The following is a 26,030-nucleotide window of genomic DNA, read 5'->3' as shown; positions in this document are numbered from 1 at the left end:
TAATCATCATGTCATTCCCTGGATTGTCTGGTTCAGACTCGATTATTTACAGACCACCGTCATATAGCTGAAATATTGCTGAGTGCGGCGTTAAACAACAAGCAAACAATTTCTTGGTACAGATCACTTAGTGGCAGAACCGTACGCAACCGGTTGAGGGAGCACAACATCCGGCCCGGCGTTCAGCGATCACCCGATTTCTTTAGTCGCCTCTTACGACGAGAATAATCGCTTTTATACAAGCATGGGTTGTTGAAGACCTATTCCAACCCGGTTCTTTACGGGTACCGAGGAATTATCCGAGCTGTTAGTTTGGCAGTTTGGTATCCATTCCGTAGATGCACCAACCGAATATGGTTGTCTTGTTGACGTGACTTCACATATGGACGTCCGGCCCGTGGTATGTCATAAGTTCTACATTTTAGGTCTCCAAAGAGATGATATTGTGTTTCGATGAACATTAAAATATCTGACAACTTCTTGTTGCGACATACCTGTTTCAGCATACCTAGAGCACGTAGGCGTTGATTTTCAGCAAGCCGTGGAATTCCGTAAGCGTTATTCACGGTCGAAACAGTGCCCCATGAGCACCTGATAGCTAAACAATCATTGTGTAATGCTCAAATTAAAAAACACTTGTGTGAGTATCATGATCCCAACAAATGCAAAAACATCCAAAATATTGGCCGTGCATGAACCTGCTCGTGCAAATTGTTATGTCTGCATGAATATGCATTGAAAGATGCATTTTTTAATTTCGAATATTAAGTATGTTTCGGGGTTTTTTTAAATCTGTTTGAACATGTTCCATCCACATAATCAAAACATATTGCTATAATGCTGATCATACCCACTCCCGTCCTGACTCGCGGCTTTCGGGATTCCCAAACCTCCAAACAGCGACATATCTTTTATTCAATTTAATCCTTCTAACAAAGGCCAGTAACTTATTTTTCTTGCACAGCCACAACAACATGCTGACACTGTTTTATCAACGAAAGTTTTTGTTTTGTTTTTTCATTATTGGATTAAACAAATACATGTCGTTTGCTTTTATTCTGATTAAACCCATTCAAGTATAAACGTGTGCGTTATTTTATCAAAGAATAAAAAAGGGAGTTTGAAATAATCTTACAAAATGTCAAACAAAAACTGCAAGATTCTATAACGCAACCTGTCCGTTCTTGCCGACCCCTTGAGGTACATTTGAGAATGTACATAGACGTTGAGGTAGATCTTTGATACAAATCCAGGGAATGCGTTGCGGAAGGTATTGAGTGATGGTTCGCTTGCGTGATACGGCATTCAACCATCCTCAAAACGTCATATAAATACACATAATTTCACGAAGCTTTTACGGTGTTGAATAAACCTAATTACAGTGAAAATGTCATTCGTTTAATTCATCTACCTTAAAACAGCATGTGCGTGTATATAATAAAACGGTAACAATGCTAGCTGGTAATAACTTTCAAAATTGTGTCAATGATATCAAAAAGTATAGTAGGTTTCAGATATTTTCATACCATTACAGCCTGGGGTTCCTCCAGCTGTAATTAATCCATTGCAAGAGGATAAGAAGTCACGCTAGGGCCTCCCAAGCTCGTTGATGAGAAGCGACCAATCCAATATTTTGAAGAGTGTGTCGGAGAGACTATTCACAATATCACCAGGGCTGATTCAGCGTGTTTGAAAGTTGAGTAGACTTTTTTTATAAAAATCTTACAAAATCGATTAAAAGAACTCAGATTGATGGTTAATTATTGTCCAATCGATCAATGTCATTGGGAAAGAAACATGGCGAATAATACAAAGTCGATTAAAATCAACCCAAGCGGATTTAACTTGACCTATTTAAATGTACAGTTACTCTTACTGTGTTACCAAAAGTTGAATGAGTGTATACCAGTATAAACATGATTTTATTGACCGTGTTTCACGCAATTCGACTGCGAGAATATTCATATTGGGTGTAAAAACTGTCAAGAAGTTCAATGAAGTTAATTAGAACCTGGCAGGTGCTTGTGCGATCGTTCCGACAGGATGTTAAACAGATCAATACCGGACTGTGTGCACGTTATATTTATCTCCGTCTCATGCTGTAAGACGGAAACAGATTTCAGCTTACCAACAATTGATCTCTCCAGGAGGTGTCATTTCCAGATGCATAATGACTCCCGGCCATTGCAACCCACGTCACGTGGGTGACAGACTGACGAAATCTATAGTGCAATATGCATATTGCCTCTACTGCACATAATTAAGGACGGTGGGGGTTAGCCTAGTGGTTGGGTCGCCACGTCGAAGATCCGGGTTTGATTCCCCACATAGGTAGGACATACGAAATGTATTCCTGGTGTCCCCTATACTTCGAGGGTTGATTGATAAATTATGAGCTTCACATAGACGGAAATGTGAATGTTTGTGTTGTAAGCATTTCATGATGTCTTTAAGGTATAACCACAACGACTTGACCAAACTAATCATCTTGTTTCGCTTTGACAACAAAAATAATAATAATAAATAAAAACATAAAATTCGGGTTATTGACACTCCAACACGAAGAATCATGCAAGACAATAGATCCCAAACCCCTCGCTCTTCCCCCAACTGCTTATATTTACCAATCATAATTGGAGGGCGTGGTCTAATTAACATGGAGGCTCTTCATGACAGAATTGTAACGTGCACTTTTGCACACATTTATTTGTGTGATGATCCTCTTGTGAAGCTTTTCAAGATTCACGAGTGAGTGAGTGAGTGAGTGAGTTGGGTTTAACGCCGCTTTTAACAGTATTCCAGTTATTTCACGGCGTGTCAGCTTAATGTGGGAGGAAAGCCCGAAATGATGCAGGTCTCAGACGTTAACCACTTCGGTGAAACCCACGAGCACGGGTATGGTGCTGACAAACCTAACAACATAATCGGGGCGAATCATAGGTTTCTGGCGTGCCAGAATGAGACTGTCCAACACATTGTCAGTGGATGTCCAGCTTTGACACAAACACAGTATCTTAAGCGACATGATGGAGTGGCTCGATCATTTTATTACCATCCTCGGTATGCTTGTGGTTAGGACACATTGTACGACCCAGAATATGAAGAGATCGTCATGGAAAATAATGAATACAAAATTCTTTGGAAGAGGCCCGCATACATCCCCAGATCTATCTTGGCCAACAAACCTGATCTTGCCCTTTTTTATACATACAGTGAAATCATACATATTATTAAATTTTCTGTCCCTTGTGACTGGCAAGATTCAGGTAAAACATTCAAATATGCTTTCGAAATGTTACGCTTGCATCCCAAGTACCAAGTTGTCCGACTCCCCGTTGTTCTCGGTCCCTTAGGTTTGGTACCTTCCAATCTGACATTAGGAGAGTACCCGGGTTTGCTGCCAGGAATACAGCCCTTCTGACGATCTGGGAAATGCATCAGACATAATTTTTGTCACCAATGCGTCAAATTTGGAAATGTCCTCCACTTCAACGATCAAATATTTTGAAAGGTTTACTGAGGCCTTGAATGGTGTAAGCTTGATCAAAAAAGCTTTTAAGCAACAGTATGACGCTCAATGAAAGCTCAATGAAGTTGTGAAATGTAGACACCATAGGATGGAGCTGCTGGGATATTGCCCCACATACCTGTACAGGGAAATTGCAACTCATACCAGTTGTCATACAGTCTTTGTCATTTTGAATCTTTATGTACAGATCTAAATCTGAAACAGATGAGGCGGTTGCACTGGTCTCTTTGATTTCTGGTCCTGGTGAGCAAAACAGTGGAAGGGAATTGGCTCGTTGACCACTATTAAAAGTCAATGTAAGGAACGTCAGCGTATTTACCACCTACTTTTCACGGTTGTTAGATCAGCTGCGAAAACGATTTATTTCATTTTCTACAAAAAGAGAAACCTTCTCACATACAAAAATATATTCCAGCTATAAATTCCTATAACGTCTTTGTATACCGCAAGTGTTTTCCACCTAATGTTCCCCACTGTATCTCACAAACTTTCTTTCTCACATACGAACACATATTCCAGCTATAAATTCCTATAACGTCTTTGTATACGGCAAGTGTTTTCCACCGGTACTGTATCACTAACCCATTGCTCATACTGTGCAACTTGTCCAAGCGGCGTTAACTCTTCTCAGTCACTCGTTCAGTGTGTGTATAGTATTATGACGTCGGTAAAGGAAAATTCATTGATTGATATCATGAGCATCAACCCACCCAATGTGATATGATGCATATGGCATTCTATCAACCTGACCACCCGATCCAATTAGATGCCTTTTACGACAAGTATAGGTTCCCGGGGCCTTATATCTTGACCCGGATTCTTCAGGGGTTCGTGCAGCATGCACATTATGTTTGATATTGACAGGAGCCCACGCTCTTTTCCTCATCGAGATTACGGGGGCGGTCGGGTAGCCTAGTGGTTAAAGCGTTCGCTCGTCACGCCGAAGACCCGGGTTCGATTCCCGACATGGGTACAATGTGTGAAGCCCATTTCTGGTGTCCCCCGCCGTGATATTGCTGGAATATTGCTAAAAGCGGCGTAAAACAATACTCAGTCAGTCAGTCAGTCATCGAGATTACTCAGAAGAGTAGGTAAAAACTATGCCCGGTCGTTGCTCATCGTTGCTTTCAGTCACTGGCTTGTCCAGTAAATTCTCTGTTATGTCCAGAGAACTATTATTTTGGAATAGTTCGAATATGTTTCAGATGGAATGGCGTTTACGGCATTCAATTGCTCACTCATTTCGTAAAGCGTTGACGTGTTTTGGTTGAAGAACAAATATGCCAAAACCTTGTGTTCTATCTGATGCAAATTCTCCCTCCGTTTGATAGAAACTAATGAATGTGGTATTAGTTTCCAGATGTGTGCTAAGTAGGCGCGTTCCTGTGTTGTGCAATGAGTCAAGCCTTCTTTATCAAGCGTTATAATGGTTCTTGTCGATCGTGTTCCGAGTTTTAATCAACATGATGTTTCCAAGGTTAAAGCTTGATCAAAACGAAAAGGTTCTTCGAGTTCAAAGAAAGCAAAACCTTATGCAAACCTTAATAAGAACTTAAGTGCAGGTTTAAGCATTCGATTGATCTCCTTCATTTAAGCAAAGCCTAACATGGAGTAGTCAAAACCATGCCTTAACTCTTGTTGAAATTGATAACTTTGATGGTCCTACAAATGAATCCTTGTGTTGATTATGAGCACTATTTCAATGCAATAACTGGATCTTATGTCACTCATTTCCAATGTAAATGCATTCCTCTTTGTAAAGATTTTACCATCGGGGCTGACTAACTTCCTTTGGTCATCAAGTTAATCAGTCATGTGAATTCAATCGTTGTCTTTTCATTAAAGTTAACTTTCCGCAATGACTATGAATTATGCGATTACATCTGTGAAGAAGTTACAGTATTTATGAGGATTTGAAAACTTTAAAAAGAAACTTATAAAAAATTTAATGAAAGTTTCAAGGAGGCAAAAAGCAAAACAATTACCATTTCTTTTACGGATTGATATTGATGGATGTGAGAATGGGAGAAGAAGATACCGAGGGCTGCAATCACAAAGAGAGGGATTCCACATATCCTTATTGACCCCTCACATTCGTTATTGAACGTTCCTGTTTAACCAATTTAAATGATTTCGCTGCCCACGACCTGAATGCATGCCTTTGTGGTAATATGTTACAAACATCCTTCGGGCTGCTTGCAATGATTTCTATTTAACAATCGGATTAACTTGCATGTGCATCGGGACATTTAATACAAGAGGTTTGTTATGAAAGAAGCTCGTCGACATTTCAGGTAAGAATTGGTCCCCAGCAACCACTGTTTGTCGTACAAAGGGATAGATGGAATAGTGAGCATCCTTGTAATCGTACACAGACGGCGAGGATTGTTGCTTGAAACATCTATCGATCAGACTCGATTATTTACAGGCTGTCGTCATATTGCTTAGCGCGGCGTCAAACAACAAACAAATATGTAACGAAAGTTTACATCATACTTTATTATATCTGAATGAACATACGGATGAGACTGATATATGCAGTCGGTTAACCGTTATCCAAACTGACTTGTACTCTACATAAGCTTACTATAAAGGTGAGGTGGTAAGCTCTAGGGCTCCAGTCGTCATCTCACCAGCAACCAACCTGGTTGGTGACTTTGTATGGCAAATTTTCCGTGTTGATCTGCAGCTGATAGACCAGCTTCTGGAGTAGCTGCAGAGTCTCGTTCCCGATGCTGGGTTTCCTAGCCAGGAAGTGCACACAGTAGTTTGTCATGCCTAAGAAACTGCTGCAATCGTACTCGATGGCGTACTGGTCGTCCAAGTAGATAACGGTGTAGTCTACCTGTAGGCAGTATCATATATAAAACGATATAACATATTCATTCGCAAAACGTCGAGTAATGTTGTTTGTTTGTTGTTTACCGCCGCACTTACCAATAGTTCAGCTGTATGACGGCGGTCTGTAAATAATCGAGTCTGGACCAAACAATCCAGTGATTGATATCATGGGCATAGATCCACGCAATTGGGATACGGTGACATGCATCAACCAAATCTGAGAGCCAGACCACCCGATCCCGTCAATCGCCTCTTACGACAAGCCTAGTCACCTTTTACAGCAAGCATGGGTTGCTGAAGACCTATTCTATCCCGGATGTTCACGGGTCGTCTAATAACGACATGCAAAGGATCATCACAAGGTTAACACAACAATATAATATGTTTGAAGGTGATTAAAAATGAAACATTGGTCATGCGACGGTGATGTATTTATTACGAGACTCATTGTTGTCTTGGACCTTAAGTTTGCAGTGTTTCGGTCATGTAACGTTTTCATTGTTTGCTCACATCGTTCAGTGAAGTTTATAAAAATTGTAGATATAAAGGAATACTTAACATGTGTTAAGGTCTACCTATAAAAACAAAGTCTGAGAACATCTATCAATTAAATTAGATATGGGCGACAAAACATTTCCATTGTACGATTCCAACTTTATCATAAGTCTAACTCCAACCACAACATTCTTTAGCGAAACGACAGTTACAATATGCTTATAGGCTGACCTTTGGAGCGAAAACAAAGAAGGATTCCTTCCACTTGCCTTGCGGGTCCTCGGCTCCCAGAGTACCTGAAGAAAGACATGACGTGTTTGTTTGATAGTGTACCATCTTTAAACCTTTTGTTTAGAGTTTTATTTATTTTATGAATGTTTAAATACATGTTACTACACAGATATAGTTATGCTGAGTTGATGTTTACTGAGTAAATTGATAAATTAATAGGTGTATTCAAAGAAGAAGAAGAAAAGACAAAACTCCACACAAGAGATAGATGTCAAAGCTCAAGACAATATTATCCTGGTCAACGGATGTTTGCTTTCAGATTCCATTATCAGCTCCCTGGGAAGTATACAACCCAAGCTGGCTGTTAGCATTTGTATCACCATCTATAACTACCGGGCACCCAAACAATGCTGGTTGAACAAATGGCGACTTTCGGAAAAAGTCACTCATCTGAGGAGATATCTTATCCTGTTCACTGGCATAAGCCCTAAATATCCCCAGGATTCAAATTTCTGTCAGGCGATCACGTGGGTACATACACTCAATGTGTACCTGCCCCCTATCCGTTGTAAGATAATGGCACTCACTCACTCACTTATGTTCATGATAAATTAAAGCAACTACTGATATACAAACAGAGCTAAGCAAAATGTAATAGGCTGGTCGTGATTCTATCAAAATGAAACCATTTGTTCAAGATATGTTTCATGAGTTATACAAACAGCTATATATGGTAGTGGTATACTTCCAAAGGCTAAATGTGATATTGCAGGAATATTGCTAAAAGCGGCGTCAACCCATAATCACTCACTCACCCCAAAGGCTAAAATAAGTTACAAAGGAGAGAAAATGTTGTAAAACTTGTTCCCAGACTAAAGTCAAGACATCACTGTGTGAAACATCTGCATCAGTTCAGTCGAAGATCAACGAGTGCATAATTGCTTGGTTATCAATGCACACGTTGTAGCGTTCAATGGCAACAGCTGCAGTGACCAGGGGCGCTTCACGCCGCCATCAGCACAGCAGGTACATGTACGTCTGGTACTGGTCTTCCTTCATTTACAAGTAATTGTCGACATCAGGCGAGAACACTGTAATTGCCCTGTTACTCCCCTACAGACGCTCCAGGTTCCAAAATAGCAGTTTTCAAGGATGGTGTTACAAAAGACGGCTTAGAATTAACAAACGGCCAATGTCATGACCCAGTGCTGTTCTCCTATGGTCACTTCTGGTGACGCTTTCCTTGACCGAACCCGCCCCCGCATGCAATCACATACGAACATGCCATCCATCAAACATATTCGTACCGCACATTCACGTAATTTGTGAAACTCCACATGTTTGTTCCTACTAATGGATAATGTATTGAAGAGGTTGTGGTCCCATTTTACCGCCATGGCAGCCATTCAATTCGAAATTTCACAAAGTGTTCAAACATTTTCTTCCGAGAAAGCCCGCCGTGATATTGGTGGGATATTGGTGAAAGCGACGTAAAACTACACACACTCACTCATTTCTGAGAAACAAGACTTATATGTTTGGGACTTTGTGAGCATGAGTGAAGGCTATGACTGATTCACGGCATCACGGCAGGCTTTTAGCGGTAAATGCAAAATATAGCAAACCAAATTAGCTGAAACTCAGCTTTCGTGTTTGTCTCTGTAATAAGGTTGAAGCCTTATGAATCTACAACTTGTGTATAATAAGGAACTATGAAACAAAAACAAAACAACTTGAGAAGACAAATGTTTCTGTTGCAGATTAATAAACATTGATACATACTTGAACTAATAATAATTGCCTTAGAGTGAGTGAGTGAGCTGGGTTTAACGCCGCTTTTAACAGTATTCCAGTTATATCACGGCGTGTCAGCTTAATGGGGGAGGAAAGCCCGAGGTGATGCAGGTCTCAGACGTTTACCACTTCGATGAAACCCACGAGCACGGATATGGTGCTGACAAACCTAGAAACATAATCGGGGCGAACCGGGATTCGAACCCACAATCATATGTTTCTGGCGTGCCCAAGGGACGCAACTCTGCACAGCGAATCGTTGCGCCTCAGACGACTGGGCCACCCGTTCCCCCTATTGCCTTAGAGAATTGTGCAAGTCTATCAATGATCTTGTGTGGTCATTTACAGATTTCACAATTCATTTCTGTGTATTCCAGTTTCTGAAAATCACGACACTACACATTTGATCATCAGAGCTGTGTCGCATCGTTTGATGGAGTTTACGTGGTACAGCATGTTTTGGCTGTGAGTCCTGTGCCTTACCTGTGGCGTTCAGGAATGACCCCGAAGGAGAGGACTTTCTGCAACTGTTGACGACAGTTGCATCCCCGCTGGAACTACCATGGGTGGGTTTCACGTCTATTGTTGTACACACACAGTCTTTCTCAAACAGTGCTCCACCAACCGTTTGAATCTTGCCCACTTCATACCACAGACCGAAGAAGCGCGTGTTCTGGAAGGCTACTGACGGTGGAGGGGACTTGCATGATGACTGGTGGGACAGGCACAGTAACGACGCAGTTACCGCAAACTGAAAAAGCCAATGACTAAAAATATGTTAAATCATATATCGTTGAGGAAACATGAAAAAATTTCAATATTTTTCACTGTGTTTAAATTTGCAAGGGTGACATATTTCTCGGGAGCCACATTTCGCCATCCTGTTTTGTTATGCTGATCCGTACCAGAACATTTACCAGAGTTCACCCAGATTCACCCCAATTATGGTCTACCTGAACATATTCCTTGGTCTCCTACCTCACATTGAGTAAATCTTAGCTTCATCAGGCTGACAATGTAACTGAAATGTGGCTGCAGTTGTGGAGACTTTACGATAACAAAACATGCATCAGTCTACAAATGAGTACATTTGAGCTTCATCAGGCTGACAATGTAACTGAAATGTGGCTGCAGTTGTGGAGACTTTACGATAACAAAACATGCATTAGTCTGCAAATGAGTACATTTGAGCTTCATCAGGCTGACAATGTAACTGAAATGACGCTGCAGTTGTGGAGACTTTACGATAACAAAACATGCATGAGTCTGCAAATGAGTACATTTGAGCTTCATTGGGCTGACAATGTAACTGAAATGACGCTGCAGTTGTGGAGACTTTACGATAACAAAACATGCATGAGTCTACAAATGAGTACATTTGAGCTTCATTGGGCTGACAATGATGTAACTGAAATGACGCTGCGTTAGTGGAGACTTTACGATAACGAAACATGCACCAGTCTACAAATGAGTACATTTGAGCTTCATCAAGCTGACAATGTAACTGAAATGACGCCGCAGTTGTGGAGACTTTACGATAATAATACATTTGAGCTTCATTGGGCTGACATGACGTAACTGAAATACTGCAGTTGTGGAGACTTTGCGTTGACTTGGAATATAACTTCCTGGTGTCTCCTAAAGTTGAACAAAACATGCATCATTCTACAAATGAGCATTTACCAAAGATAAATGACATTACATTTTCAAAATCTTTAAAAACAAAATCAAAATCCGCGAGGACTGAAGAATTGTGGATCTTGGTTTTACTATAGCAACATCCGTATTGCCATAGAACCTCATGTCGCTGCAGCATATTCTACAGTGTAAATATGAAACGTCAATGCCATATGATAGTCAATCTCGATTATCTGCCGGAACAAAGTATTTTATATTCTATTGTGTTGACTATTTCTGTTCAGGTCGTCACGAAACACTCATAAAATATGTCGCTATGACTTCAATCCATCCCATTTTCAGTTGTCTGGAAGCTGTGTTGTGAAGCTGGTGATTTTTTCTAAAAAATGGCTCTTCCAATCTGTCTCTACCTAAAAAAGAAGTAACTGTGATCATGTTTTTATGTGTCATATTGTGCGTTTGCAGAGGCCATGAAACTCGAGTTGGACATACAGGTCATTTTGACCGAAAGATTGATATTATTTCAAGTTTTGAATTATGTCCAGGATGAGTTGTTCTGGCGGACTTTCTAAATGAGAGGCGAAGGAAAGTATACCGAGTTTTTTTTTTTATGTAATTGAAAATTAAAAGAACCGATTTTAGATTTCATTATGTTTATTTCACCATCACTCATTACTGCAACGGTTTGTTAATGATAATCTCTGGCTGAGGGGTTTTGTGTAAAATAAATTGGTTGACGGAAGACTGCGTCAAGAAATGAATTTGCAACCACATGGCCAGTACCATGTTTGTGATTAATCTGAGTAATTTGACGCTTAAGCACAATTGGCAACGTCAGTACATTTTGCTGTCCGAGAGAGTTCCTGCTTAAAGGACCCTCTCCGTGGTCTAGTGGTAGAGCGTCCGCCCGGAGAGCGGAAGGCCCGGGGTTCGATCCCCGACCGCGTCATACCAAAAGACGTTAAAAGATGGTACCTGCTGTTACCCTGTCTGGCGCTCGGCATTAAGGGGCTAAAACAAGGACTGGTACCGGTCGGCTCGGAGTCAGTATACTGTGTCTGAGTGGGATATTCATGTTAAACTGCGGCATGGTATCTCAGTGAGCTAACACTATAAATCGGCATCAGTCCGATCTAGTACAAGCAGCCACACTTCCACACACGTGCATGCACGTCGCTATATAAGTGCAATAATCTTGGACGCGACGTTAAACCCCATTTCACCTCACCTCACCTCCTGCTTAAAGTCTCATGATTTCTGTTCATGTTTTCTACCTAAAAACACACAAAATACTACAGATCACTATGCGTCAATATTGATTATGTCCACATGAAGTATAAGATGTGTGATTGATCATGATGTTCGGCCATTTGATCCCAGTTTCATTAAAGCAAATGCGATTTTAAAGGAACTTGTACTTACAGTAAACTACGGTTATAACGAACACGCTTATAACGAACTGACGGATATAACGAACTTACTTTTTGGTCCCGACCATTTGCAGTAATTATGCTATATATATGCTTATAACGAACTACGGTTATAACGAACTAAAATTAGTAGTCCCTTTGAGTTCGTTATAACCGTACTTTACTGTATATCTATTTATATTTTTATTAAAGTTTTTAAAATGAAATATGTATGTAATTGGTGATATAAGTTTGTATTTACTTGAATGATTGAATTAATAAATGAATGAATGAATGAATGAAAAAGTCGAACGAGAAAGGTCAAAGTTCATGCATCAGCGACCCATGAAGATCCGGGCTAGAATAGGCCTTCGTAAGAGGCGACTAACGTGATAGGTTGGCCAGGCTCGCTGACTTGGTTGATGCATGTCATGCGTGAATCGATGTTCATGAAATCAATCACTGGATTGTCTGGTCCAGATTGTAATATTTACAGACTGCCGTCATAACGCCGGAATATTGTTGACTGCTGAGTTAAACAAAAAACAAATAAACAAACAAACAACACCACAGTCGGCTGTGGTACGTGTGAAGGAAGTACCTAGTTGGTAATAAGTAACGATTAACAGCAAAACTGATAGATATGATGACATATTTGATAGCATACACACAAATTGAATCCTGTTAGGACTGACTTGAACTAAGTCATAATAAATTTGGTGACACTCACGGGGCTGTAGCCAGTTACCACTATCACGGATCAAAGAGTCTGCACTCCCAAATAGATGACTTGGTCCCTCGTACCCACAGGCGGAAAAAAAGTGCCCCAGCGCTCAAGAAAGTACGCACACGCATTACGTTTGAACTATTTTAGTGATGGGGTGAAATCAGGTTTAACGTCCCCATCAAAATTATTTGCACTTATAGTGAGTGAGTGAGTATGGATGTACGCCGCTTTTAGCAATATTCCAGCAATATCACGGCGTGGAACACCAGAAATGGGCTTCACACATTGTACCCATGTCAGGAATCGAACCCGGGTCTTCGGCGTGACGAGCGAACGCTTTAACAACTAGGCTACCCGACCGCCCCGTGTTCGTTCGAGCAAGATGTCGTTTCCGGAGCAGATCCTGAAATCCGCATAATACTTCTTCACCAAACTTGGCCCATATATAGGCCAAGTGGTGAACTCGTGCCTTTTAATAGTTTGGGATTTATTAAAACACATAAGTTTCCATGGCAATGACTTGACAAAAGGCTAAAAATGGGAGTAGTGCTTGTCGTCAATAGACGACAAGATAAAAGATCACAAACCCAATTTACACTGAAAATGATCACTTATTAATTAAATCAGAGCAAATACAAAAAAGCTGGTTAGCTAAGCAACTGCACAACAGTAATGACAGGAGAGCAGCTAAAACATATCTTTGACATTGTATTCGACAAGATGCAGTAAAGCGCGACATTCAGTAACGTCGAATACAACTAATTAACACCCGAGAGATACTTAACTCGGTCTCTTGGACAAGAAAATAGACGAAAACCGTCTGAATAGTAAACTAGTCTTACAGACCAAAGACGTAGTCAGTGTGACTGGGGAAGGAACGAGCGAACGCTTTAACCACTAGACTGACCGACCGCCCCATTTGCACTTATAGAGCGACGAGGATGCACGAGTATGTGTGTGGCTGCATGAACTCATGAAGCAAGCCCACTGAGATACCATGCCGCATTTTAACATGAATACCCAACTCAAACAACAGAACAGAGACTGCGAGTTGACCAGACTAGTTTTATCCCCGCAACGACGAACGTCAGGCAGGGAAACAACAAGTTCCACCTTTTAACGTCTTTTGGTATGATACGGCCAGCGATCGAATTCCAGACCTTCCGCTCTCCGGGGAAACGCTCTATCCACTAAAGATGAAGGCGGTCGAACTATTTGGTGAAAACGTTTCATGTAAGTTTATTACTGATGGTTTTTTTCAAGTACAACCTGCTTTAACGTATTATCAAAATCGTCTGATCTCACGTCATGTTAAACAGAGCGCACAAACGTAGACCTTTTATATTGCACTAAAGACAATGAAACAATTGTGTACAAGGAAACATTTATAACAGTAGGTACGTCGTGACTGTAAATATGAAATACACTTTATTCTGTGGGGCGGGGTATTAAGCAGCCCATGTTGTACTCATCTACTGGTGCATCCACTTTAAGGCTGATATCTACCCCAGATCATAAAGTACACACCTTGGGTGAGCCGCTCCCGTCATACAAAGTCCCCGATAACATGATAACAGATGAATGACCTCTCTGCAAGAGGTCGAGAGTGACAGGTTCAGACTCTATGTTTTAGATCTCACAACAACTACAGTCATTTTGATTTGACATAGAAGTGAGTGAGTTGGGTTTAACGCCGCTTTTAACACTATATCACGACATGTCAGCTTAATGTGGGAGGAGATCCCGAAGTGATGCAGGTCTCAGACGTTTATCACTTTGGTGACCCCCACGAGCACGGGAATGGTGCTGACAAACCCAGAAACATAATCGGGGCGAGCCGGGATTCGAACCCACAATCATAGGTTTCTGGCGTACCTTTGAGATGTAACTCAGCACAAGGAATTGTGGCGACTTAGACGACTGGGCAACCAGTGCCCCCAAAGAAAGAGGCATTTTGATACGCACATTGCTACCTATCATGTCCTTTTTAATTACCGAAAGTTACGTTTAAATTAAAAAAAGCACCGTACAAACATATAAAATGTAAATGTCCAAACTTAAATTCCAATTAATATTTCAAAGCTGACAGAAGATGTTGGTCGTGGGTTCAAAATTCCGATCATTAACCATGGATTTGGTTGACAACAAGCGACATTTTGTGCTTACATCAAACTTTCACAACATTACATAGCTGAGAACCGCCTCCTTGGTCTTGTGGATGGAGCGTTTGCTCAGAGAGCAGAAGGTCGGTGGTTCGATCCCCGGTCGCGTCATACCAAAAGACATTAAAAGATGGCACTTGATGTTGCCCTGACTGGCGCTCGGGATGAAGGGGATAAACAAGGACTGGTCGAGTTACAACACAGTGTCTGAGCGGGTTATCCATGTCATAGTGTTACATGGTACCTCACTCGGGTAGCACTATAAAACCGGCATTAGTCCGAACTAGCACAAGCACAAATACACACACAGAGAGAGAGAGAGAGAGAGAGAGAGAGAGACACACACACACACACACACACACACACACACACATTCTGTAAGTGCAATAATGTTGCGACGTTAAACCCCATTTACCTCACCTCACATAACTGACGCAAAGAGCGGAGTGAGGCCGATTTTCATTCAATCCCTGCAGTTCATAGGCCAGCATTGCCCACATGGTTTTCACATCACATGATAGGAAAACTTCTGAACTTCTGTACTTACACATTTCTACAATCACCTATAAACAGACATTCTGCTGACACATTTCAAATTAATTTGAGTATTTGTAAATGTCAGTATCACTTCAACGCCTTAGACATAGACGTGTATTTCTTCGCCTGACAATCCAAGATTAATGGCTGTTGTTGAAATGTACTGTCTCACCTTAAGCCAGCCGTCCATTATCGTGGTTCGGGGGAAAGAAATACTTGGTAGGATAGTTCAGATAACATCCGCCATGTGTGACCTGATTAGAGCACGTCCTCCGTGGGGCACAGCCTGGTGTCATGATCAGAGATATCCAACGAGCTGCCACTCGAACAAAGGGATATAACCTAACAATATCAGAGTGAGTGAGTGAGTATGTCTTTAAGCCGCTTTTAGCAATATTATAACAATTTCAATGGTTTCATGGGTTTTACAAATTGTACCTATGAGGGACATCCACTAAACAGTATTAAATTAAAGCAACAAAATCCTATCCACATGCATAAGAAATGTAGGGCGAAAGCAGAGTCGATTGTACGATTCCGACTATATAATGAGCATGTGTTTATGAATAACGATCAAAAGGTGATGATACCAGGTGTTCGCGAAAAGGTGAGCGAGCCCCACCCGGCACCCGGCACCCGGCACCCGGCACCCGAAACCCGAAATGAAAGTTCAGTTCGCCCAATCTTTTTAATATGAGGCCTCCTTGGTCTAGCACATCCTGCTCATCCATCACAAGGGATAAATATTTTACATCATCATCAATTAAGGATCTTTTTAATAGAATCAATTCTCATTTAATCATAGGTTTTTTAAAAGAAATTGAACTTTTTGATAAATTTTGAATTGTGTACATAGCTATATTTTATATTGGTAATGTATAATTTGTAACTTCGATGGTCAGTGGCTATATCCTCAAAGGGGGTTGAAGTAGCGTAAAATTATTGTCCCCCTAAGAGGATATGTAAGACCACATCATTCAAAGTACATTTATTCTTACCTCGGTTTTACAACGTAGTATATTTGTTTCTTTTAATGGTTGGCTAAAATTGAATACCATTACCAGCAGCTGAAGGGATGGTGTAAATCCTACTGGGGAGCCGTGCAGGTAGCAAAAGTAATGTAAGTCCCCTCGGTCCCTTGTAAGGTGGCCTAACTTTGGTTGCTGGTGATCTATAGCCCAATTTTATATTGTCTTGTTGATTATAAATATATTGTTTTAACTGTTCTCAACTAGTTTTACTATTGAACCTGTGATATTCTAGTTATCTTACTGTCCATCGTTGACAGCTTTTTATTAAATCAAAATGTAATTATTATAACTGTTTCGTCGCGATATGGCTGAAATACTGCTGATGTGACGATAATTCTCACTCACTCACTCACTCACTCACATCCTGCTCAATGAGTTCCATAAGATTGAATCTTATGTAGATTTCTGCAGACTGGTCCAGAACTTGGACGGTACCATATGCACTTGCTCTGTGAGCCGATGACACGGCCGAAGATATTTTTATCTTCTATCCATTTCAAGTCCCTTCCTCGTCACCTTTAATTACTTCATTCCTACATTCTTCTTCTTGTGTTTATTTCTGTTTTTTTTAGATTTTTCAAACTGTTTTGTCGATAAAATAGTTTTACAGCTATTGTGCATTGCACTATATTATCCAACGTTATATTAAGTTCCTAGTCTCTTGTTTCTTGTAAATACGCCCTTAAGCTTCACCAGCACCACTACTACCAACAACAGAGAAATGAGAAAATAAACTACTGGCGCTGTAGTCAGGATACGTGCACATCAAACATATTGATGAGTACTTAGTGGGTTTTTGTATTCTGTTCATGTCACGGTCGTCTTTTTGTACAGTAATGAACATACTGTGTGACAGCGTACCTTATTGATTCATTGCGTTTGCAGAGAATTGCAGTATCGCGTATGCATATATATTGCTGCACCAGACGCCCAGTCGGCCCAGTATTCTGAAGCGCCGCAATTTACTGTGCAGAGCTGCTTTCCTTAGGCGTTTCATTCACCTTTGATGGGTTCGAATGCTCAGGCGCCACGATTATGTTTCTACTTTTCCAGGATCATACATGTTCTCGTTGGTTTAACCAAATGGTAAGCGTTTCAGACATGCATCAAATCGGGCTTCCCCTTACATCAAAACCTGGCACATCATGCAAATTTCGCTATTAAGCGTTTTGTATGGTAACTTTTTCAGGATCTGCTTGTCATGGGTTTGAACATGGGATTCGACCTGATTGTGAACCTTGGTTTGCCATATCCGTGTGCATGAGGTTTATTGTTTAGGATTTGAGCAGGCCCGAATTTAAAAGCAATATAATTCTATATAGTTACATATTTTATTATTTATTCTTATGCTTTTTTGTTTTGTCTTTGAATTGTCTTTTGTGGCCATTCTCAATCAGTGCCATTGATGACATGGGACAATGAGACAAGAGTGCTTTGAAAAAGGACTATGCTCCCAAATATATGATGTTTGATTTAATCAATCACAATTACAATGTCTTTAAGCTGCTGTCGTTGCTCCAGCTGTCAAAGCCTTGTCCTGGTCAGACAGCGAGCTGGGGATGAGAACAGCATCAATCTTCTGGACAACCCCATTGGTGGCACTCACCTCATCGTCCACCATACCGCCATCGTCGGCCTCGTACCCAACTACAGGGGCAAAGAAAGGATTAGGTCATTCGCAAGCAGTTAAACGTATATGCACCACGATTTGACAATGCATCTACCCAAAAGTGACCTGTAATGGAACGTGTTATTTGAGGGACACCACTCACTTATAATACAATACGTATAATACGGTGGCACATAAGGGACATGGAGTCTGTTTTTCAATATTTTGATGTTTCACTTCCTTTTATCGTAACCTTTAGCAAATTAACACGATTTTTTATACAAATATCTTATAAATCATGTATAAAAACAACCAATACATGGAAAATGTACTTTCAAGTAGCTATTGAGTAGCTGAAATGTGAAGCGAAAATATCAAAAACTAAAATGGAAATATCAAAAACCAAAGTGAAAATGTCAAAAACTAAACTGAAAATGTCAAAAACAAAAACGACAATGTCAAAAACAAAAGCGAAAATATCAAAAACTAAAATGAAACCACCGAAAACTATTTCCACCACGGTGGAAATAGTTTTCACCGCGGTGGAAATAAATTTATTATCACCGCAGTGGAAATATTTTCAACGCGGTGGAAATAGTTTTCTGTATTTTCATTTTAGTTTTTGACATTTTCATTTTAGTTTTTGACATTTTCGTTTTTGTTTTTGACATTTTATTTTAGTTTTTGACATTTTCGTCTCACTTTTCAGCGATTCAGTATCTTATTTACACATGATTTATCACATATTTGTAAGACAAATCGTGTTAATTTGAAAAAGGTTACGATAAAAGTAAGTGAAATATCAAAATATTGAAAAACAGACTCCATATCCCTTATGGGCTACCGTAGTATAGTCCATTTTTTCTTGTTTTATGATAATACTTTACCTCAGTACTATACCTGAAAGGTAATTTTCCCAAAGCAAACACACAGTCGTCATTTGGTCAAATGATTGTGAGTTTTACACCTAATCCTTGCAACCTCAGAGGTGCCAGATACCTTTATGCCACAATACTCGTGGCTGGTCTAAAAATACGAAAAACAAAAAAGCGAGGGGAATCTTTCTGACCTCAACATTAATACTGGTCAAATACTCTGCTCGGACACTTCAAAAGTGAGGTAAGCCTTTCGGACCATGACCAAAACGTGTAATAAATTCTAATGCTTCCAATCTGGATGTCACATCGAAAGAGGGGAGAATGTTTCCGTCATTAACATATTACATATCGTAACCGGGTTGGACACCAAAATAGTGAGGACCATGCATAATTTCGGAAATTCATAAAATCAAATCAGGTCAGCACGTCAAAAGTGAGGTGAACACTTCTGAACATGACAATTCTTTACCCTGAAACCTATAGAGCAATGACTGGTGAGACACCTCAAACGTAAAGAAATCCATACAGACAATCTCACAAAATTCCTACGACCATATGTGTTTGGACACCTTAAAGTGAGGAGATATCAACAAACAATAAACAAATACTCAGACATTATTAAGGCCTGTTTAGTCGGACACCTCAAAAGTGAAGAGATCACTGCCGACAGTAACAAATATAAACCAGGGTCTCAATGTAGCCCTATGTGGCCGGACTCTTCAAGAATAAGGATATCCCTACAGACCATAATCAAATATTCAGGAATAATATAGCCCTATTTGGTGGGACATCTCAAAAGTGAGGAGATGATTACAGACAGTAACACATATATAACAGTGAAGTATGTAGCCCTATATTAATAAACACCTCAAAAGTGAGGTGATCCCTACACAAGTCGACATACTCACAGAAGTGGAATGTATGTAGCCGAATCCGGTCGGCCAACTCAAAGGTGTGCAGGTAGGCGCTGTGGTACTCTGCCCTGTAGATTGTCCCTGGGACCAACGTGGTACTGAAGTACGCCTGGAAACAGCACCGTGGCATACACGTATGTACAGCTTGATTAATGTAATAAATCCAGGAGAATTACAGCACACGCATGTATGTTAAAGATATTTCGTATACATTGTGTAGTCTTGTCAATGTCATATTACGTATTTATATAATGAAAACAGTGAAATAGATCTTAGATAAAAGCAATATTTATACGAAATATCTGCTAAAGGCAGTGCCGATTGCTACGATTCCGACTACATATGCATGTGTTTATGAATTATGTTCGCACATGTGTTTAAACCATGTATTTCCTGGATGGGAGTTTACATATATAAAGGACCACAGTGCTTTAGTCGAATACTTTAGACAAAACGCTTTGTTCCTTAGTTTATAAGTTATTTCTTACTATTCTTGAAACGTTCTTACAACAAGGGACATATTTCTCTATTAAGCTGCAACATCACATCTCTGGCGAAACAATAATCTCAAACTATAACAACGAAATTTCTGAGAACATGTTTTGTGTGCATGAACTATATGTAACCTTCAGTTTCGTCTGACATTTCCTTACTTAAAACAAGAAAAATAGCCACAGTTATCTCAATGATAAGTGATAAATTTACATGTCTTTCACTAAAAATTTAAGACTTACTTTTCAAATGTGCAGGGTTGGCAATAAGACCTTGCACAGTTGCACTTCCGAGTTTGTTGAATGCTTCGTCAGTGGGAGCAAAGAGGGTGATGGGCTTTTGATCTGGAATACCCAGTAACCATAGAGTAAACTGCAGGAACAGTGAAATCTATGCTATTTCGGGTCTGCAGATGGTCTTAATTGTGAAAAGGGTATTTTACTGTATCGTTTGTCTCGAAAATAGTTTCCTGAAAACATATTTTATGGTTACACCAACTTCAAGTGAAATACGTGACGTGCATTGATTGGAACGTTGTTGTTTCTGTAACCTGATCTACATCCTCAAATAAACTTCACTCCATACTTAAATTCGACCTCCCCCTCTTTGGGCTTTTCCCCCCAAAACAACAAGTCAACACACTCCGATAAAACTGACATTCTGGTAAACGGCATTAAATACCACGTCCTACAATTGTTTTGCAGTGCTCTACAAGAAATATTTTGTCGATTATGATCAAGAGATCTTCACCTTGAAAGAAGTTCTCTAGCATAGCACTCTTTATAGTTGAGGCGAGTGTGGTAAGATTTCCGTCTTTTAGGACGACGTCCAGCACGGTCCCCGCCGGCGGGATCATCACACCACTGAAGAAGTGAACAATTCCATTACTCAACACGTGATCAGATAATATAATGGCATTACCCTCCAGGGTAATTTCCTGAAACAGATGTCGTCATTTAACGCCATGGTGACGCAAACGCCTAGAGAGGAGTCGGAACAACGAACATGTATCTCATTTTGGACATTGATACGAGTATATGTAAACCAAATAAATTCAAAATGTAAAGCCCAGATAATTATCTCTCCAATATTGGTTAAACATAATCCTTAAGGCGTAAAAGGAAACATAGTGATGAAAATTCAATGCCTGGATCACTGAAAATCAGTAATGACACCGGGTGTTCGCGGAAACGGTAAGCAAGTGCCAGTGATTTTGTAGTTGGCGTGAAGTCATCTGTGTGAAGCGCCGTGATATGTTTATAGCAACCATGATTACATTACCTTCTATGCTTCAATAGACACAGAAAGAGACATAAGAGTATACATATGAATGCACACAGGGATATATACATACATATACATATCTATGTGCGCATGAATGTACACATGAACATATACATGGAAATTCACAATCATGAAGTAACAGAGGTAATTACATAGGCACATTCACATGAACATACACATAAATGTAGACATACATGTAAATGTAGACATGAATGTAGACATGAACATAAAAATGAATGTAGACATAAATGTAGACATGAATGTAGACATGAACATACACATGAATGTAGACATGAACATACACATGAATGTAGACATGAATGTAGACATGAACATACACATGAATGTAGACATGAACATACACATGAATGTAGACATAAATGTAGACATGAATGTAGACATGAACATACACATGAATGTTGACATGAACATACACATGAATGTAGACATGAACATACACATGAATGTAGACATGAACATACACATGAATGTAGACATGAATGTAGACATGAACATACACATGAATGTAGACATGAATGTAGACATGAACATACACATGAATGTAGACATGAACATACACATTAATGTAGACATGAATGTAGACATGAACATGCACATTAATGTAGACATGAACATATACATGAATGTAGACATGAATGTAGACATGAACATGCACATAAATGTAGACATAAATGTAGACATGAACATACACATAAATGTAGACATGAATGTAGACATGAACATGCACATGGATGTAGACATGAATGTAGACATGAACATACACATGAATGTAGACATGAATGTAGACATGAACATACACATGAATGTAGACATGAACATACACATGAATGTAGACATGAACATACACATGAATGTAGACATGAACATACACATGAATGTAGACATGAATGTAGACATGAACATACACATGAATGTAGACATGAATGTAGACATGAACATACACATGAATGTAGACATGAATGTAGACATGAACATACACATGAATGTAGACATGAACATACACATGAATGTAGACATGAATGTAGACATGAACATACACATGAATGTAGACATGAATGTAGACATGAATGTAGACATGAATGTAGACATGAACATACACATGAACATACACATTAATGTAGACATGAATGTAGACATGAACATGCACATAAATGTAGACATGAACATGCACATAAATGTAGACATAAATGTAGACATGAACATACACATGAATGTAAACATAAATGTAGACATGAATGTAGACATGAACATACACATGAATGTAGACATTTATGTAGACATGAATTTAGACATGAATGTAGACATGAACATACACATAAATGTAGACATGAACATATACATGAATGTAGACATTAATCTAGACATGAACATACACATAAATGTAGACATGAATGTAGACATGAACATGCACATAAATGAAGACATAAATGTAGACATGAACATACACATAAATGTAGACATGAATGTAGACATGAACATGCACATAAATGTAGACATGAATGTAGACATGAACATACACATAAATGTAGACATGAATGTAGACATGAATGTAGACATGAACATGCACATGAATGTAGACATGAACATGCACATAAATGTAGACATGAATGTAGACATGAATGTAGACATGAATGTAGACATGAATGTAGACATGAACATTCACATAAATATAGACATGAAGATACACATGAAGATACATATGAATGTACACATGAACGTACACATGAAGATACACATGAATTTACACATGAACATACAGGGATATGAATATTACACGGTCAGTTCCCAACAGATATAATTCTGTTGGATGTAAAATGTGCACCTACCCCTACATCGTTATAGTAGTTGACCCTGATCATTTGGTTGGGCTGGAGGGAAGTGAGACTCTCCTCATTGTACAGATCAGCTCGTTGGTATTGACCATTGACCACGTGGTATTTGAGAAAGGTGGTCAGTTTTGCCGTGTCAGTTGCATAGGATTGTGTTAGCACGTTGGTCCATAGATGATTACTGGTAAGAGAGTATTAATCTACTTGGTGTTACCATTCCTGCTGTTTTACTAAAATGGTCTTCAAATCTTGATCGTCAGCGTGACGAAAGAACGCTTTAAACACCAATAATAATTACTGACCATTGATTTTGAAAGAGTGACGGACAAACGCTTTAAACACTAGTAAGAATTCTTGACTGTTTTCTTTGATAAGAAATATGTGACCAATACGGGTATCAATATCATCATACATGTATACACGAATAAAATGCCAATGAGGAATTTGACTTTGATCATGGCGCAACATCGCCTTAAAAGAAACAATCATTTTGTCATTTAAAGAATCACATTTTGAAAAGTTAATCCATGAATTTGATTTTTTGTAAAATATCTTTAAAAGCTATATTCTATGTACTGAATGTACCCACAATACATCCATACCATATATATCTACATGTTAGACTGAGACTAACAGACGTTTGCATTACAAACCCAGATGATATCCTTACTATATCATACCAGGTCCTTTAAGAGTATCAGTAAGCCCCGCTTGTTGAATAAGATTTAAAAGTGTGGTCTGGCGTCCTGCAGTCAGGAGGTCGATGATATTTGATGTTGGTACTGTTGTCGACTGCGCCGTTGCAGCAACGACCAGCATGCAAAGAACTAACAAAGCATACATTTTGTCTCTAGCAGCACCACGGAGTCAACTTGCAACAAGAAGGATTGGTTTCACAAGAATGTTCGTGTATAGTCAGACTCAGATTAGATCACGTGACATAGCAGCATTTTATTCTTATCTTGTAACTAAATTCATTACGTTAGTTTTTAATGACCTCACAATAGTCGGTTTCATAAAAATAAAGACTTACGTGGTCAGTTTAGCGACTATCTGATGAATGTTGACTTACTGCAATGGTTGATACACATGGATTCAATGGATTTCGATTGGTAATAAAAAACAAACCAATTCCCTTCACACGGCATCCAAACAACTGGTTTCGTAAGAATTTTCTGCATCCATGTTTTGTAATAGGGAAATTCTACTTCTGGAAACGACAGATTGAAGTGATTTCTCTGGCTTTAACCATGTTATGGTTGAATCATAAGTCCTCTATAGTTTTGCTTAATGGCCTATAGTTGCGTCAGTTTTACGTCTTCATAATAGTTTAAATTTAAGTAATCGGACAAATGATGTAGTTGTAACAAAGCAATAGACCCAGGGACAGCTCGCAACCTCTCACACCACGAAGAAGGGGCATCCCCCTCAATACAGTGAAGCTGCTGATATTTACTGGCACCAACCTTCATGAAGGTCATTAGTTATCTAATGCGTCCAAATTGGCTGTGCAGAGTTGCCTCCATTGGACACGTAATGATCCTATGATCGTGGGTTCGAATCCCTGATACGCCTTGATTATGGTCATTGGATTGGGCATGTGTTCATGTGTTTCACCAAAGTAAAAACGTCTCAGGCCTGCATCACTTCGGGCTTCGGGTCTGATAATCCGTGATGAAAATGGGCGCGGCAAAAAACCTTTCCACATATATAAGAAGTCTCTACTAAAGTCCATTGTTATGGCCCAAGGTGTTCGCGAAACGGTGAGCGTATCCTGCCCCACCGGTGGCACCCATCACAAACACATGAAGTAATGTTCAAAGTGGCTTAATTCACAATGCGCTTGATGATGTCATGATCAAAGATTTTCTGGCATGCTGTTATTCTAACAGACCCCTTTCTTGTCATCTTTTCTTTAATTCATGCTCCCTGTGTACATTCTAGTTCTTGTTTTTTTTTGTTGTTGTTTTTGTTGGTTTTTTTGTTGTTTTTTTTTGGGGGGGGGGTTGGGAGGGGGGTTGTTTGTTTTGTTTTGGTTTTTTTTGTTTGGTTTTATTTCTATTTTGTTCATTTTTCAGGGGGGTGTCCGGTAGCCTAGTGATTTAAGCGTTCGCTCATGGTTTTTTTTATTCCCGACATGGGTACAATGTATGAAGCCCATTTCTGGTGTCCCCCGCTGTGATGTTGCTGGAATATTGCTAAAAGCGGCGTAAAACCATACTCACTCACTCACTCACTCATTTTTCAGACTGTTTTGTAGCTACCTCATGTTTTTTGTATTATAATATCTGACGTTAAAAAAAGTTCCTCGTTTCTTGTTTCTTGTAAAACGCCCTTTGCACCACAATTACCAACAGACAATTATTAGCGCTGTAGACAGAATACGTGCACGTCGAACATATTCAGGGGTATTTAGTGGTATAACATTCGTCTTTTTGTACAAAAATGAACAGACTGTGTGACAACGCACCTAAATCTTGAGATGGATGCAACATCATGTGTGCTCATGCATGCTTGTAAACTGCAGCCTAAGGCGCCGTAATTCGCTGTGCTGAGTTGCTCCCTTCAGGCGTGTGATAAACCTATGGTCCTGGGTTCGAATCCTTGGG

At 39.6% G+C, this 26,030-nt stretch overlaps 1 protein-coding gene and 1 pseudogene across 1 annotated transcript; both read right to left on the bottom strand.

Moving 5' to 3' along the window:
- Positions 1–6,017: 6,017 nt before the first annotated feature.
- Positions 6,018–15,635, bottom strand: LOC139450413 (apolipoprotein D-like). The gene is made up of 4 exons (XM_071232104.1): positions 15,536–15,635; positions 9,374–9,641; positions 7,097–7,161; positions 6,018–6,374 (listed from the first exon to the last, which is right to left on the bottom strand). Exons 1-4 carry the CDS (start codon positions 15,551–15,553, stop codon positions 6,159–6,161), a joined length of 567 nt encoding a protein of 188 aa, XP_071088205.1. The 5' UTR covers positions 15,554–15,635; the 3' UTR covers positions 6,018–6,158.
- Positions 15,636–17,892: 2,257 nt separating this feature from the next.
- Positions 17,893–24,270, bottom strand: LOC139450568 (transforming growth factor-beta-induced protein ig-h3-like; annotated as a pseudogene).
- Between the last annotated feature and the right edge of the window lie 1,760 nt (positions 24,271–26,030).

This window comes from Haliotis cracherodii, unplaced genomic scaffold (assembly GCF_022045235.1).
Source record: "Haliotis cracherodii isolate W230 unplaced genomic scaffold, xgHalCrac1.p SCAF_8, whole genome shotgun sequence".
Classification (NCBI taxonomy): Eukaryota; Metazoa; Mollusca; class Gastropoda; order Lepetellida; family Haliotidae; genus Haliotis; species Haliotis cracherodii.
This window is presented reverse-complemented; position numbering and strand designations above follow the sequence as displayed.